The sequence below is a fragment of the Calypte anna genome, chromosome 1, assembly GCF_003957555.1.
Source record: "Calypte anna isolate BGI_N300 chromosome 1, bCalAnn1_v1.p, whole genome shotgun sequence".
Classification (NCBI taxonomy): Eukaryota; Metazoa; Chordata; class Aves; order Apodiformes; family Trochilidae; genus Calypte; species Calypte anna.
In genome coordinates this window covers 87,632,576-87,649,684 of record NC_044244.1, presented here as the reverse complement: position 1 = coordinate 87,649,684, position 17,109 = coordinate 87,632,576, and the positions used below count along the sequence as shown (strand labels likewise).

Here is a 17,109-nt window from a genome sequence, read left to right as displayed (position 1 = left end):
ACATGCATGTTCAATATGTCAATCATGCAATTACAGGGCAGCATGACTGACATCATAAGGATGGAAAGAAGATGCAAGTGAGGATCATGTGCTGGCATAAGCTGTGCTCGGGCTCCTGCTCTTGTATTGGACTTGACTAATTTCAAGAGAAAAATGCAAAGTCATAGCCAACTAGGAAAAATGTGATCATAGATGAAAAGTTTAGGAGGCAGTTATGAAGCAGAATTATTTGGTTTGGGATGGAAAGGAGAGGTTTTAATGACATGTAGGGGTATGCTTGCACTAGGGTTGGGCAAGAATACCTGGGCCTGTGCAAAGCATTTGACACTGTACCACACAATATTCTGATCTCTAAACTGGAACAATACAAATTCCATGGGTGGACCAGTCATTGGATAACGAACTGGCTGGAGGTCACACCCAGAGAGTTGTGGTCAATGGGTCAACGTCCAAATGGAGATGTGTGATGAGTGGTGTTCCTCAAGGGCTGGTACTCAGACCAGTGCTGTTTAACATCTTTGTTGGCAACACAGAGAGTGGAATTGAGTGCAGCCTCAGCAAGTTTGCTGACAGCACCAAACTGTGTGGTGAAGTCATCACACTGGAGGGGAGGGATCGCATCCAGAGGGACCTTGACATGCTTGAGAAGCGGGCTCATGCAAACTGCATGAAGTTCAACAAGGCCAAGTGCAAGGTTCTGCACTTGGGTTGAGGCAATTCCATGCATGATACAGGTTGGGAGGAAAAAGGATTGAGGGCAGCCCTGAGGAGGAGGACTTGGGGGTGGTGGTGAACCAGAGCTTAACATGAGCCATCATTGTGTCCTTGTGGCCCAGAAAGACAAATAAGTCTTGGGTTGCATCAAAAGAAGAACAGACAGACAGTCACAGGAGATGATTCTCCCCCTCTGCTCTGCTCTTGTGAGACCCCACCTGGAGTGCTGTGTCCAGTTCTGGAGTCCCCAGCATAAGAAGGACACAGAGCTCCTGGAACGTGTCCAGAGGAGACACTAAAATGATCAGAGGGCTGGGACATCTCCCCTGTGAAGCCAGGCTGAGGAAGTTGGGGTTGTTCAGCCTGGAGAAGAGGAGGCTCCAAGGTGACCTTACAGCAACCTTCCAGTACCTAAAGGGGCCTACAGGAAAGCTGGGGTAGGGCTGTTCACACGGGTGTGTAGAGAGAGGACGAGGAAATGCTTTCAAACATGAAGAGGGGAGATTTAGATTAGACATTAGGAAAAAATTCTTTCCTGTGAGGGTGGTAAGAAGCTGGCACAGGCTGCCCAAGGAAGCTGTGAATACCCCCTCCCTGGAAGTGTTCAAGGCCAGGTTGGATGGGGCCTTGAGCAACCTGGTCTGGTGGGAGGTGTACCTGCCCATGCAGAGGGATTGGAACTAGGTGATCTTTAAGGTTCCTTCTAACCCAAACCATTTCATGATTCTATGAAGAATAAAAGAGCTTGAGCATGGACAGATATCTCCAGGAGGCCATGGCTAGGAGTGCAGATGTGCAAAGAAAGAAATAATTTTTTTCATCCTGATACATATTCAATTTTAAATGCTTTAAATGCTAAGTCACTTCTTTGAAGACCTGTTAATCTCTCTGAGAGGGTGATTACACTGCTGGTTTAGGGGACTCAAGGAGCAGACTGATTAAAAAGGACAGTCCTACTTTGTTAGGTACTGGAATTAGCAATCAAGAAGCTTGATGCAATAAAAAATTCATTTTCAGCCAGCTCATCTCTAATGCCCATGCCATCTAAAATTTTTTATTCTGGAATGGGAATCCAGGGGGAGATGAAGACTGGCATTGGAAGATATTGACCAAATTCAGGGGTGGAAAAGGTATAATGGGACAAGGAGAAAGAAGTGACTGAGGATAAAAGATGTAAAGTACCCTAAGCTAAACTAAACTTGAGAGTTGAAATAAATGTGCTATCTCACATTATTTATAAGAAATCAGTGATTTTTGGATGCTGTGTTTTTATATTTAATTATGTTTATTGCTCACAGCCTTGCTCATGTGCATTATTTGCTGTTCAAATCAGCAAAAATCCCTGAGAGTATTCGGAATATCTTGTTCAGACGATATCAGCAATATCTTGTTGCCATTGATCTGAGGTGTAACTTATTTTTTTCCTATCTGTATTGGAGTCATATTCTATTCCACAAGAACTATTATGTCTACAGCTTGATTTGATAGGGATCAAAAAAGCAGAGATGATCCTTTCAAGTTTTTCAGATCCCATTTGCTTCTTCTCCTTGTATCATGGAGAATGTCAGCCAGGTGCACTGGCTGAGCTGGGGACCTTTGCTTAGTAGGAGAGAGACAAATGTACCAGGCCACAGGCTTTTGGGCACTAAAAGGATCATGGGCTCACACAAGTCTGCAGGTTCCATAGACCCATCATACTGAAGGACAAGCTGTGCCACCCGCTGAAGGCTTGTTGCTAAGGGAAGAAGATGCAGCTGATCCTTGTCATGGCAAATTACAGCATCATCTTCATTAATGAGGGCCCTCTTTAAGGAAGAAAGAGGACTCACAGGGCAAAGTCCTTCACTGTACCATGGAAACAAGTTCTGGCTACAGAACTTGCTGGTATATAGCACTGCTGGCAGCACCGGTACTGGCCGGCATGTTCCTCATCCCCTTCTCTCTCTTTCCACATGAAACAGATCAAAATCACAAAATTAAACCCCATGAGATGAAGGTCAGGTCTCCATAGGGATAGGGTACCCTCCTTTTTTTAGAAGGAGGACTCTCCATTGTATTCCTGAAGTACAACTTCACCTTGGCAATCTAAAAAACCTCTTGAACAAGCATGTCTGTCTGCATGGGTTTGTACTGAGTTTTGCCACATTGACCATCACAACCCTGTCCTCTCTTGACCTTGAGTCTTGAATGCTGGGAAACATGATCGTTGTACTAAATCAGCTGCTGCACATTCAGATCTGTTTGGAAGTGCATTAACGTCTTTAATATCTGTGTTCTGATACCAGGTCTGCAACGTCATTTTTATCAGGATGCCTTCCTAGCAGTATCAGTCCACAGCAGTGTCTGGCCTTGGCTGTGAATTTTGCTTCTGTTCTGCTCATAGAGCTGCATTGGAAATAAGAAGCGGATATTGTCAGGAAAGCAGGAGATCAGCACTCCCTGAAGGATACCTAGTGCCACCTCCAACCAGATAACAGCACTGTTTTCACCTCTATCCAAGTGGAATAGATGAGGCTGAGGCACTCCTGACTAAAAAGAATCTGCATCTTGCACTGAAACATCACACAGACAGCCTCTGACACTGAACTGCTATCCTTCCCAGACAATCTCTCTGATTGAGCTGCTGTCAGTTCTTGCTGGCCTGCTGGCCATTTTAACGTGGGCATTGTTGGAAAGAGAGGGCCAAAAGCTTTGGGAAAGGGTGTGTGCCTGGCTATCTTCCCACAGCTACACACGGAAATGGCTGTGAGAGAAAGGATGTTATAAGAGGGCAGCTGTAACAGGAGGCTTTGGATCTGGATGAGTGTTTGCCTGTCTCATGATCCATCTTTTTACAAAGAATGTTGGGAAATATGGATAAGTGGCAGGAAGTTAGCTTGTCCTGGTATGGTTTTTTTCCTTAGTCATTCACTCAGCTCCTTTGGGAGGAAGATCATACCTCCCATTTCCTCTGCACCTTGGAGAACAAGAGAGTTCTATAAAGTGTATTATCTGCATCCTGGGTGAGGACATCTCTCCTTTTAAGGATCTGGAGCAGATTAAAAAGGAATGAGGGCTTTCTATGTGGACCTGTTCTCTTTAGATACCAATATGGTGTCCTTCAGAAACACCCATGTCTTCTGAAAATGTTGGAGTTTTTGGGGTGTTTTATTTTTGGCACGTCTTTTAATCGATTAAAAGGCTTATTAATTTTTATGTGACTTTCTGTTTGATCCATTCCAGTGGATTTTTTAACCCTTGTCTCTTCCACAGCTGTATTGACTCTAGACATATTGTGGTCACTCTGAAGCAGGGGTTTCAACTAAAAAGCTGAATTTTTTAGTGCAATACCTGGTATTAAACTTTTCTGGATGTTTTGGCTGACTGTTCTACAAGAGCAGTTGCATCTACTTCACATCCCAATGTGACATTTGATCAACCTGTATAGCAGCTATTGCAGTTTTTTGTTACTATTGTAGTTAATGCCCTATCTGGCTCTCTGATCTCAATCAACAGATCACAATGTCAGAATCTACGTTCAGAATGTAATGCAGATCCAGCACTTTACACTTCCTATTTACTTCTGAAATTTCAACTTATTCTGATGCGGAGGTTTATTAGTTTGGTTCACCAGTTCTCATCAGCAAATAGCACTACTCCATCAGTAGTATGGTTTACCTTATTTTTCAACATATCCAGTATTACAAATTCCCAAAGATTTTAATATGCATGGTGTATCTCCTGTTAGGACAAGACATTGGTCCTATGTATTTTTTTTCATAATTCAAGCATTTGCATAGAAGTAGGTATACCACTACTTTGGTTTTTGATTTGGTACTCTTATTTAAATTGAATCATATTTGATTTCTATTTCTAATTTGATTGTTAACAGACTCTGATTTGCCCTACATGTGAGGGTATGGAATTCCAGGTAACATTACTATCCTTCATAGAAACAACTTTAAAAAAATATGGTTTTGCATTTCTTCTCCTAAATCACCTGCCTGGAAGTGTCTTGATAATCTTCTTAATATTCGGCATCAGAAGCCTGATTCCTGCAGCTGCTCTGTCCCTTCTATACAAGGTCACTACTTACAGCAGTTTGAAGCAAGAAGCTGTATTAACAAACAATTTTCTCTTCCTTTTATGAGACTTGAGTAATCATGCCACTGAGAGGTCACCAAGTTGGGTTGATGGAAAATTAATTGTTTTGATGGGTTAGGTTTCTGAGCTAATTTAACATCACAAGCATGGGCATTGGATCTGTCATGACAGAGGCAGTGGGAAAGCATGCCCAAGTACAGAGAGAAGAAAACAAATTTGTTTCTTTTCACAGCTACCTGCCATTTGATAGTATTGTATTATATTGTAAAACTTCACCCTGAAACATATGGCCAGCTGATGTACTCCTGTGTTAGTCCTACGGTCCCCCCCATTCAGTAACAAAACGTCATCAGCTGATGATTACTCCCTTTAGACAAGACCAGTTTACTACAAACCCAAACACACTGGCCTGGGACAGTGGGGAGAAGGAGAGAGAAGCCTGCACTCACAGAACAGGCTTGTGTCAGAAGCAAGTAGAGGTTCTGAAAGAGTCAAAAGTTCTTGTGGAAGGACTTGGAAATAGTCAGAGTATCTTACAGTATTTTCTTAATACATTATTCTAGCATTGTACCATGTACTTGCCATAAGGATATCAGGTTCTGAAAAGTATCAGGAATTAGGTTGCTGAGTAAAAAAATAAACAAGACTGGAAGCAAGCTACTCTCTCCAGCAGCTGAATGTGTCTTTTGAACTAGGGAGCTCAGAACTGGACACAGAACTCCAGATGTGGCCTTGTCATGGCTAAGTGGAAGAATCACCTCCTGCAACTTATTGTCAACATTCCTTCTAATGCAGCTCTGCAGGAAGGGCACACTTCTGACTTCAACTTGGTGTCTACCAGGATCCCCAGGCTCTTTTCTGCCAAGCTGATTTCCAGACAGTCAGTGTGCACCATTTACTCACACACTGGGTTTTTCCTCCCCAGGTGCAGGGCTCTACATTTCCATTTGCTGAACTTCATGAGGTTCCTCTCTGGCCTTTCCCCCTGCTTTTCAAGGTCCCTCTGTATGGTAATGCAGCTCTCTGGTGTATCAACTACTCATCTCAGTTTTGTATTATTGTCACATCTTCTGAGAGTTTACTCAGTTCAGTTATCTAGATGGTTAATGAACTGGTTAAACAGTATTGGAACCAGTACTGACCCTTGGGGTGCATTGCTAAAACTTGGCCTCCAGCTACCCTTTTTGCTAGTGATCACAATCTATTAAGTCCTGAAGTTCAGACAGTTTTCAACCCACTTTGACATCCACTTGTTTTTAGTCAGCTTTCTATGAGGATGCTATGGGAGACAGTGTCAAAAGCCTGCTAAAGTAAAGATAAACAAACCCCACTGCTCTCCCTTTATCCACCAAGCTCTCATGTGATCACAGAAAGCTATCACTTTGGTTAAGCAGGGTTTTCCCTTCATACATCCATACTGGATACTCCCAGTCACCTTCATGCATTTCATGTGTCTGAAAATGGTTGCAAAGATGAGTTGTTCCATCACCTTTCTGAGGGCTGAGGTGAGGTGGACCAGCTTGTAGTTTACTGGACCTCTTGCCCTTTTTGAAGATAGGAGTGAGATTTGTTTTCTTCTAATCGCCAGTAACCACTCCTGATCCCCATGACCTTGCAATGAATTTACCAGCTCCTCCAGCAACTGTGGGAGCATCCCATCAGGCTCCCTGGACTTGTATATGTCCAGTTTGTTTAAATGTACTTCAGCCCCATCCTCTTCCAGTGAGGGCCTTTGCTTTCTGTCACCCAGTACCTTGACACTTTAGCAGAGGGCTCTCATTTCCCATCAGCTTCATTTTCCTGCTGATATCCCTTTAGAAGACAGTGAGACAGTCTTGTTGCCCCTTACGTCTCTCACCAGATTAAACTACAGATGAGTTTTTATTCACCCTTGCACTCTTGGCCAGAGTTCCTGTGTTCCTTCCAGGTCACACAATCCTACTTAACCATTTTATGTCTGAATTTAGTCAGGAGCTCCTTGTTCATTGGTGCAGGCCCCATGCTGCCTTTGCTTGATTTCCTGTTCATCAGGATGGATCGTTCCTGAACTGGAAGGAGATGATTCCTGTACATCAACTGGCACTCTTGGACCCTTCTTCTCATTGGGGCCATATCCCATGGGTTTCTTCAAAGGAGATCCCTGTAGAGCCAAAGACTGCTCCTCTGAACTCAGGGTTTGTGATCTTGTGTTTAGCCCTTTTTCCTCCTCAGATCCTGAAGCTGTTCCAGACTTTCAGGTAGTTCTTGTTTGTAAGCGTCAGGTCCAGCAGAGCAACTTCTCTGTCTGTCTCCTTGATCATGTCTGTTAAGAACTTGTTGCCAGTGCACTCCAGAAACTTCCTGAATTGTTTGTGCCCTGATGTGTTGTTGTTCCAGCCAATTTCTTCCAGGACCTGTGAACATGAGGCTTCTTTCGGTTGTCTGAAGTAAGTCTCATCTAATTCCTATGCCTTTTTGCAGGACTATGATCTGTATGTAGGCTGACTACATACTCAAAAATGGTTAGTTCTTTTTCTGTAACTGTTAAAAGCAGTAATTTATTTTTAGTAGTGAAATGTTCTGTGATCTTCTGCAAGTGATCTTCTTCAGGCAAATTCTGTTCCATCCAGTGTCCCTGTAGAGCTTTGGGCAGCTCCAGGTATCAGGTTGTAGACATCCACATTTAGTGCAGTCTTTTGCACAGGATCAAACAATATGTCTGCCTATGCACAGTTAAGACTAATTGGCACAACTTCAATCTGAAGCAAAGTTGAAGGTCCACAAGGTAATGTACTTAAACACTGTTTCCTCACATCATCAATTCAGAAAAGAACACACTGCATAAAATTCACAGTTCAATTGAAACGTCATTGGGAAAAGCCAACATGGCTTTATCAGGGGCAAATAATGCCTAACAAACCTGGTTACCATCTATGACAAAGTAATCCACTTGGCTAGTGCTGTGCAAGGAGTGGACATCACCCACCTGGACTTTTCCAAGGCCTTTGATACAGTACCCCACAGCCTTCTCCTGGAGAAACTGACTCAGCATGGCCTGGTCAAGTGGTCTGTGCAGTGGGTGGGGAACTGACTCACAGACCATACCCAGAGAGTGACAGCAAATATTTAATAGTAACAGTAAATAGCTCCAACTGGCACTGGGTCACAAGTGGAGTCCCCCAGGGTCTCATATTGGGCCTGATGCTGTTTAACATCTTCATAAGCAACCTGGATGTTGGGATCAAGAGCACCCTGATGAAGTTTGCTGATAACACCAAGATGAGTGGAGAGATTGACACCCCAGAAGGGAGAGCCACCCTCCAGGGTAGACAGACTGGAGGAGTAGGCTAGCAGGAACTTTATGAAGTTCAGTGTGGAGAAACATCTTGCACCTGGGAACACATAACCCAAGAGTGCAATTTAGATTGGGATCCACTTGGCTAGAGATCAGCCTTGTGGAAAGGGACCTGGGGGACTTGGTGGACAACAGGCTCAACATGACTGAACAGTGTGCTTGTTGCATAAGCAAAGCAAGCCAACAGGATGATGGACTGCATCAACACAGATATCACCAGCAGACATAAAGAAGTCATTATCCTACTCTGCTCTGCACTTGTCAAGCCATGCCTGGGATGCTGTGTTCAAGGACCAGGGGAGACCTAATTATGATGCTCCAGTACTTAAAGGGAGTACAAAAAAGATGGAGACTCCCTATTTACAAGGAATCACATGGACGAGACAAAGGACAATGGACACAAGTTGCTCCTGGGGAGATTCTGTTTGAACACAAGAACTTTTTTCTCTATGAGGACAGTCAGACATTGGAATGGTCTCCCAGGGGAAGTGGTGGATTCCCACTTTGGAAAGTTTTAAGTCTCAGCTCGATGGAGTGCTGAGACATGTCATATAAACAATAATATTAGAAGGGTAGGACCAGATGATCCTGATACACCTTCCAAACTGACATTCTATAATTCTATGATAATTTGTCAAAATTTTTAGAGCTGCAGGTGGTGGCTCTCTTTGAAAAGGTGTGGCTCATGCTTGCATTAAGGCTGTGGAGTTGCTTTGCATTCTTCTGCACTTTTAGAATCAATTCTCAACCAATAGCTGATAGACAAACATTCCTGATCCATGACTTTTTATAAATATTTTTTGAGTGACTGTCAATCCTAACAGTCACTTTGTTCCTTAAAGGGCATTTAAGAATTACTTCAGCAGGAGGCAGGAATTTATTCCAGAGATATACGATTCATTTTTAACTTTGCCTGTAACCTTAGCAATATCCAAAGATCAAAATGTCTGTTGCAGTAACAAGCTGTGAAGGATTTCTTTGCTACTCCTATGCTCAGTGTTGAGACTTGTGCCATTATGAAATACAAAAGCATAGTATGCCTTCACAGACAGATAACCAGCAAGGACATCTCGTTCTCCAAGTAGTTCTAAGTCTCTTAATAATGTAAATGAAAATACCTTAAATAAGCAGGTTCTGAAAGGAAGTCTACAATATTAACAGCTTATGTCTGTCCTCTTTCCATGTTATCAAGGTGAGATAACATTTATCATTGTATAATGCAGGTGTGTGGAAGCTGTTCTATCAATAGTAGCAGCAGCAACTTCAGAAAGAAGTTCCTGCTACTTTACTAAAGCAAGCATTGACAAAACAGCTTATTTCTATGTAGTTTTTACTGCCAGCTTCTCTGCAGCATACGCAGGATCTTTGCTTTGATTTTGTGAAGATTCTCAAGTGTAGCCAAACTTACCTTGATTTGATGATTTGTATTTGCTGTACAGTTTTGTATTGATGCATTCTTTCTTATGCAATATACTTTGTATGCCACCTGCTGTGCAGCTCGGGCAGTAACCTCTGTATGCCACTTGCCCCTCTGTTGTTGACAATTTTACTAGCAACAGGTCTAATTCTTTGAAATACCAAGAATGATAATATTTCCTGCTGCCCTGGCCTGGCCCCAAACTTATTTGAAGTGATCTAATCTGCTATACTGCCAAATTAGCATGCAAGTATCAGCTCGCAAAAAACTTGATGTACTTTTTTTGCCACATAAAAAAAAACTCATATCATGCAGCTACCCTATTATGTTTCAAACAGATGTGCTATGCACTCATGGCATTTACACACAAGCAGGCTATTTTACTTTTTACAGCCCAAGATCAATGGCAAGAGTTAGATTCATCAGTGTGCTGCCAGCCCTTGACTTTTATTTGCTTGGGCAATTTGTGGAAAAGCTTAAATTGTATAGCACTGTAAGTAAGGGACATGTAGCTGGACAAAGTGACTGAAGTATAAAGATATTCTTACTTCTATTGTGCTATAGTTGTGACATCTTTCTCAGTAATAGACAACTGCAGTGCTGAAAGACACCACTGCTATTCAGCTAGCTCCTGGTGTGCAAGATCTCCACTTCATACCCATACACCTCAGATTGTTTAGAAAGAACATACGAAAGCATATAATTCCTTCCTAACAGAACACAGTACCTGAATGATGCTGGAAAAGGATGAAAAAAATTTTTTTCTGCAAGTAGCAGAAAAAGTCCATTGCAGCAGCATGCCAGGACAGTGCCATCTCAGGTAAGGTGCCTGCAGGTGATCTGCACCTTGGAGGCTGCAACTGCTCCAGCAGTGGGCAACTTCCAGATAAGGTAGTGCCAAATGTCGGGCCAAGTGTCTGGTGCCATTTCTGCTGTGTGTGTTACTGTTAAATCAAACTTCCTCCATGGGAAAACTATGTAGGTCAGTAATAAATACCACTGGTATGCAACTGTGGGCATCACCTCAAGACGACTTGCCTGGACTGTTGACTGGGAGGGCTGAAGGAGCTGGGTTTATACACCCAGAGAAGACGAGGATGACAGGAATATATTTGCATTCTGCCACTGCCTAGAGGGAGGCAGAATGGAATCAGACTCTTCTCAGGCAGATGGAAAATGCAAGAGGTTGCAGCCATGACTTGCAACAAGGAAAAATCATGCCTTGAGAAGGGGGTTGGGCTGGAGAATGTCAGAGGTCTCTTTCCACCTAATTCTTTCTGTGACTCTTCTTTTTTCACTTGGACAGAGTCAAAACCAAAATTCTGGCTGACAAACTCAGATTATTAATAGAATTATGGAGACCAAGTCTGCTAGCAATACAAACTGGAATCAAGAGAATTTCTTCAAGATGTTATGTGTCACAGTGGAGTTTATGGCCACAGCGAAGTATACGAAAATTTCCTACCTCATGTTTTAAATGGGTAGGGCAGCTCTGAACATTGGTCCGTGTGGTGATTGATAGAGCTCTACTTTATTGTCTGGGAAAGATGTTCTTACATAAATTATTTGCAAACAAGTTGGATAGAACAGCTATGCATTCATGTTTTGTCCCTAGGCACTGGCAGTCTTGAGCAGTAAGTATATACTCATACCACCTTTTAACCTGCTCCTAATCCAGAATCAACAAATGTCATGCATATTTCACCTTACTAAAATCTTAAAAATAAAATCCATGTTACTTTAAGTAAAAGCTAGTTGCTTGTAGACTGTTCTTATTTTTCTTTTCCTCAGCCTTCCTCCTGGCATGCTGGCTGACATGGGAAGCACACAGCACACAGGGAATCTGAAACTGTCCCTTTCCTGAGCAAGGAAAACTCCAGGCACAATCCCACAGCACAAAAGCAGGTCTGCAGTGTTACTTCTGACGAGCCAAAGCCGTGATCCCACTAATGGGAAGCGAGGAGAGAAACAAATGCTCATCTTCAAATATTGCCTATAGAACCGAGTCAGTAGATAACAAAGCAAGGGAAAGTAGACAGCAACTGGTGGATAACTGAACAAAAAGCCTTTAGCTTCAGTAGATAAGAAGTTCCAGTCTGACTTACGGGAGAATAAGCAATGGGCCCTTTTCCTTTTGCCACTGTTAGTTTCAGCAGAGGCCAGTGTGTGAGCCAAAAAATAACTGCCAGTATACAAATAGTGACTCTTTCCCCCAAAAGATTGAGCATGAAAAACTAAAATTTTTCATTAATAGCTGTAGATGATGCTTCTAAATGTCTGCACTTCTAATCAGACAGCAAGAAACCAAAGAATTCCTTTCTTTGTTTTCGATCAGCATTGCCAGCAGCCTACATCCTGCTCTCTAGAGCTTGACCCTGTACTCCTCTGCATCTTTTGTCCTCTTCAGCTTTGGAATTAGCAGTAGTGATCACTAGAAACAGTGATCGCTGCACAGGTGATCTTTCTCATGACCTCAGTTCTCCGGGTCTCTTCTGCCTTCCAATATTACTTTCTGTATGATTGACAACATCTTCAAAAAGGAAAAGAAAAGAGGGGGGCTGTGGAGAATCCTTAGGACAGCACAGGGAAAGGGTCACACGGGATATTTTTAGAACAGAATCCAATGGCAGTGATGTGCGAAAGGCACAGAGAAAAACACAGCTGTGAAACCTAACACTTGGCTTCATATATACTGAGAGCAGAAACAGCAGAGAAACAAACTGAGGAGATGCAACAGAAGACAAGACTGAGAAAAAGGTTTGTAAGTATAGCAAGAAAATGGTAAAAGAAAAAGTGACAAAGAGGCAATGAACACCTGGAAAAGAGGATATGGGAGAGGAATAGCAAAAGACTGATCCAGGAGGAGAAAATTTAATGAAGTGTCCATGTTATATAAATAAGCAGATACTTCGATCATGGAAGGGATCAAAGGGCAAGAAATGGCCAGCTGACTCATCAGCATTCTTACGTAGATGATATATGACCTCAAAGCTGACCAGCAACTACCCAGTCTAACACATCTCCCCATCCCAAGGTATAATGACTTAAGTGACTTATGTTTTGGATTGTTACACTGCAATAGATTTTCTAAATTAGAGGGAAATAGCTGTAATTCCTACCATCTTTGAAGCCAGGTGATGACCTTACATCCCTTCTTTACACAGACCAGCATGCTCAGAGAATGGTGACCCCTTTATATATGAAAACTGATGTATGTATCATTAGTTTGGAAGTGTTCTCTGCTACTATTCACTCACTAAACAAGAAAGAACTAAGATGATTGACTCCATGGAATGGACAGTGGTAATGATAATAATTGATAGGAGTATGCTCAGAAAGATAGCATTTTAAGGTGTAACTTGCTAGGACACTCAAGTCACAAATGTTTCTGGGGCCCACTTGAGGCACCCACATCCAGAATTACAATCCCTTCTTCACTTGATACCTAAGCCTTACAACAATTCTTCATTTTTCATATCCTGAGAAAGAATTCTTCATTCATCAAGGTTACTAGTAACAAGCTGCTGCTCTGCCTGTGATCCCTAAGAAGTGAAGTGTGTGGTCATTCTCAAAGAATTCTTGTATTTATTTTCATCTTTAATGAAAAGCTTGAATTCGATTGAAGAACTAAGTGTTTTGAGTTTATCCATGCAAGAACTTGAGGGATCAAAGAGCTATCATTTATTACACAATTCTGTCTTGTACAGAAGCCAAAAAAGCTCTCAGTGGAAAATATTTGGAATACATTTATGAAGAAATGAAGATCATGTAGTACATTGCTTTGCTTTCTCATGAGTAGCTACTTAGCAATGTACAAATATTTTGTCAAAGACTGTCCTTAGCTCAAGGTAAACAGATTATGGTCTTCAAACTCAATCAAGAAATCTAATACCAGCTGTGTCTCCCCACAACCATTCAAGAAAATTGTAATTTGTCTAATTAGCCTAGTTCTAAATGCAAGAATCTAAAACTGAGTTCTAGATTTCTAAAATAGATTTAATTCTAAAAGTGATGTATGAGTTTGTTACACTTACAGAAAAAATATAGCCATTTTCCCCAGGTAGCATATTCACTATTTCTGCATCTTTGGCTGTCTCATGCTCTCTTATTTACCACAGATTTTGTTTAGTTTTGTGGTATTTCCTTACAGTTCAGTACGTCATGCAATTTGATCAAAGCAGAAATAAACTCAGCTCGAATTTTTTATTTTAGAACCCAATTCTTGTTCTCCAGTCACAAACCTTACATATTTACATACTATGCAAACAGGTCACTGCAATCCCATTATACTGTATATTAGTCCTGGTCTCAACTGCTCCAGTGTTGGTATAATTTGATTCTGACAGTGGGAATGCTACTTTTTTTGTATTGTACTGCAGGTAGCCAGGCTAACAGAGATGAAATATTTCATAATCCAGCCTTTCCACTATAATGATTGGCTCCTTCACTAATGTTAATACTGACAAGTGATAAATAGCATTCTTAGTAAAACAGCAGTGAGCTCAGGGCACTTGTTCTGATATGCCTATGTGGAGCAATAAGAAATTTACATTAATTACATACATCTGGATTTGAAATCTAGCTTTCAGTCATACAAGGCAATAGGATCACACCAAAGATCATACAATTCTTCATTCATCTGTAAGGCACAGTGTCATAAGAGCATGCCTTAGCAGCAAAAACTGTTGAACTGAAAGCTACTCTCCTGGCCTTCACCTCAGATTTCTGTTCCCAGAGGCATCAATACACTTTCTTTAGTAAACCAGGTGTTCTAGCTTCTATAAAGAAACTCTCCATCTCTCTTTACAGCAGTGTAAAGATGAGACTTCATGTTTTCTTCAGCCTCAATACAGCTTTATTTTTCTCCAAAAAATGCTACCAAAACTTTGTGTGCTCAGGTAAAAAGGGACCACCGTTCATTTCTAGAGTCTAGGGCTTCATTCATGATGTTGCTTAGGCAGTCTGGAGTGTATTATACCAATTCTCACTTCAATTACCAAAGGAAGCGTCTTTTTAGATACAGTAAAAACTGCTACCTCATTTGTTCAGAGAAGTCTGAGGACTTATGAGATTCAGTAAATCTTAGTTGTCCTAGTTGGCAGTAATGCCTTAAAGTACTTAAATCAGAAAGTGAGGCAACAGTCTGCATCTGTAAAACAAAGCAGCACAAATCCCCCCTGGGATGTGCCTGAAAGATGCCATAGTGCAACATGCTCTGTGCTCTGACAGCACCAATTAGCAACCAGCATGGCAGAATCCTAATGTCATCTTCTGGGAGCTGTAGCAAAGGTAAGGGAAAGGTTTTGGTGCTTTATTGGTGGTTGTCTGGAAGGAGGAAACCCATTCGCTACCATAAGTGGCATTTCTACACAGCTCTGCAGATTAGGCACCCCTACAGACTCAACCTCTGGTCTTGCAGTATTTTTTTCCTTGTCTGGTGAACTCGGTGATGTAAATTTTTCACCCATGGGGATTAGGAACAATTCCCGCTTTCTTACTGAGAGAAGGAGAATATGGCCCCGTTCTCTCTTGGACGAAGACACTACTGGAGCATGTGCTCGGGAAGAAATCTCACAGATTCTTCCTAATACAAAGAGGAAAGGATATTTGTAGGCAAAAAAAAGTGTTTAGTCCCTTAAGCAGAGAAGGGAATGGCTATCATGTAGGAAGCACTCTGTCCTACTGCAGGTATGGTACTCACCAGAGTTTGTTGGTACCGGAACGCTTTTGTTGGAGTGGCATCCCCAGTCATATTCCCAGAGTTAACGTCCTGTGGAGCAGGGGTTGTTCAGGGCAATGTCTTCCTGTTTTTCCTCCGCAGCAAAATCATGGAGTGAAACAGATGTAAGGCTTCAGCTAAAATCAGAGTACCCTGAGAGAGAAGGTTACTGGTGAGGGAAAGACATCGAGACTGTAACCAGAGACTCCCTGCCCCCTCCTCTTCAATCTGTGAAATCTGTGCTTGGACACTGCAGCCACTTCCCTGCTTAAATATCTCTGTGCTGCCTTGGCACCAAGACAGAACAGTAAATTAACAGGAGGTAAGGTTTCTTTCCCTCTCATCTCTCAGGCAGCGTCATCCTTCACTGCATTTGGAAGGGGTCAACAGTGAGACCATAGGAAGAATAGGGACGGATGACAGAGAGACACTAGAGAAGAAGATGGAAAGCAAAAATAACCAGAATTGCAGAACCATCCTGCAACTTCAGAAGGATTATTCCTACAACCTGTCCAGGGACAACTTCTTGAAGGCAAGTAAGAGGGCCTAGAGGGCAAGTGCTCCTAGCAGGCCTTGATAGACTATTCCTTATAAAAATTGCATGGTGTCCTCACATTTAACATATTTTTTCTTAAAGCATACCCATTGTTGCCAATTCTGTGGCCACAATATCTCACCACAAATAAATTGCCTTCCTAGCAGCCTTTATCCCTTGATGAAGCTTGATCCACAAAACATTAAGTATATTTTTCATACAGAATTACAGAATGGCTGAGGTTGGAAGGGAACTCTGAAAACTCCGCAAGCTCTCTGGGCAACCTGCTCCAGAGCTTGGTCACCCCACCCTCACAGTGAAAAAGTGCTTCCTGATGTCCAAATGAAGGCTTCTGTGTTTCAGTTGTGACAACTGCGTTTTGTCTTCTCACTGGACACCACTGAGAAGAGCCTGGATCCACTCTCTGCATCCCCTCTTCAGTGCACTGATGAGTACCTTAAGCCTTCTTTTCTCTAGGCTGAACAGTCCCACCTCACTCAGCCTTTCCTCTCTCATATGTGAGGTGCTCCATCCCCTTAATTTTCTTTGTGGACTTTCTCCAGTATCACAGCATCACAGAATCACATTGTATTAGGCAGTAAAAGGGACCTCTGGAGATCATCTAGTCCAACCCCCCTGCCAGGGCAGGTTCACCTGGAGCAGGTTATACAGAATGGCATCCAGGTGGGTTTTGAATGTCTCCAACACTTCTGTGGTCAGCCCATTCCAGTAGTTACTCTTACTGTAGAGATGTTCTTATGTTTGGGTTGAACCTCCTGTGTTCCAGCTTGTGACCATTGCCCCTTGTCCTGCCACTGGACATAACTGAAAAGAGTCTGATCCCATCCTTCTGACACCCACACAGATATTTGTTAGCAATGATGAGATTCCCCCTCAGTATTCTCTTCTCCAGGCTGAACAGACCCAGCTCCCTCAGGCTTTCCTCATATGGTAAAGGAGGATGTATTCTTCACATGCTGAAGAATACATCCGTATCTCCCTTGCACAGAGGAGCTTAGAATTGGACACAGGACTCCAGGTTCAGCTTTGCCAGAGCTCAGCAGAGAGGAAGGATCACCTCCCTTAATCTGTTCTGCTGGCAACACTCCTCCTAATGCAACCCAAGATGCTATGAGCCTTGGTTGCTACAAAGGCACATTGCTGGCTCCTCTTCAACCTGGTGTTCACCAGAACCCCAAAGTTATTTTCTGCAAAGCTGCTTTCCAGCTGGGTGGCCCTGAGCATGGGGCGGCTCCTCCTCAGGTGCAGGAATCTGAACTTCTTGTTGAACTGCATGAAGCTGACTA

At 42.5% G+C, this 17,109-nt stretch overlaps 1 protein-coding gene across 1 annotated transcript in view; it reads right to left on the bottom strand.

The window, feature by feature from the left end:
• Positions 1-15,471, bottom strand: part of CLCN1 (chloride voltage-gated channel 1) — a 63,407-nt gene extending 47,936 nt beyond the window's left edge. Inside the window, exon 1 of the mRNA XM_030453657.1 lies at positions 15,250-15,471. Coding sequence (XP_030309517.1) covers positions 15,250-15,300 — 51 coding nt within the window. The 5' untranslated portion in view covers positions 15,301-15,471. The remainder of the gene's footprint in view (positions 1-15,249) is intronic.
• Between the last annotated feature and the right edge of the window lie 1,638 nt (positions 15,472-17,109).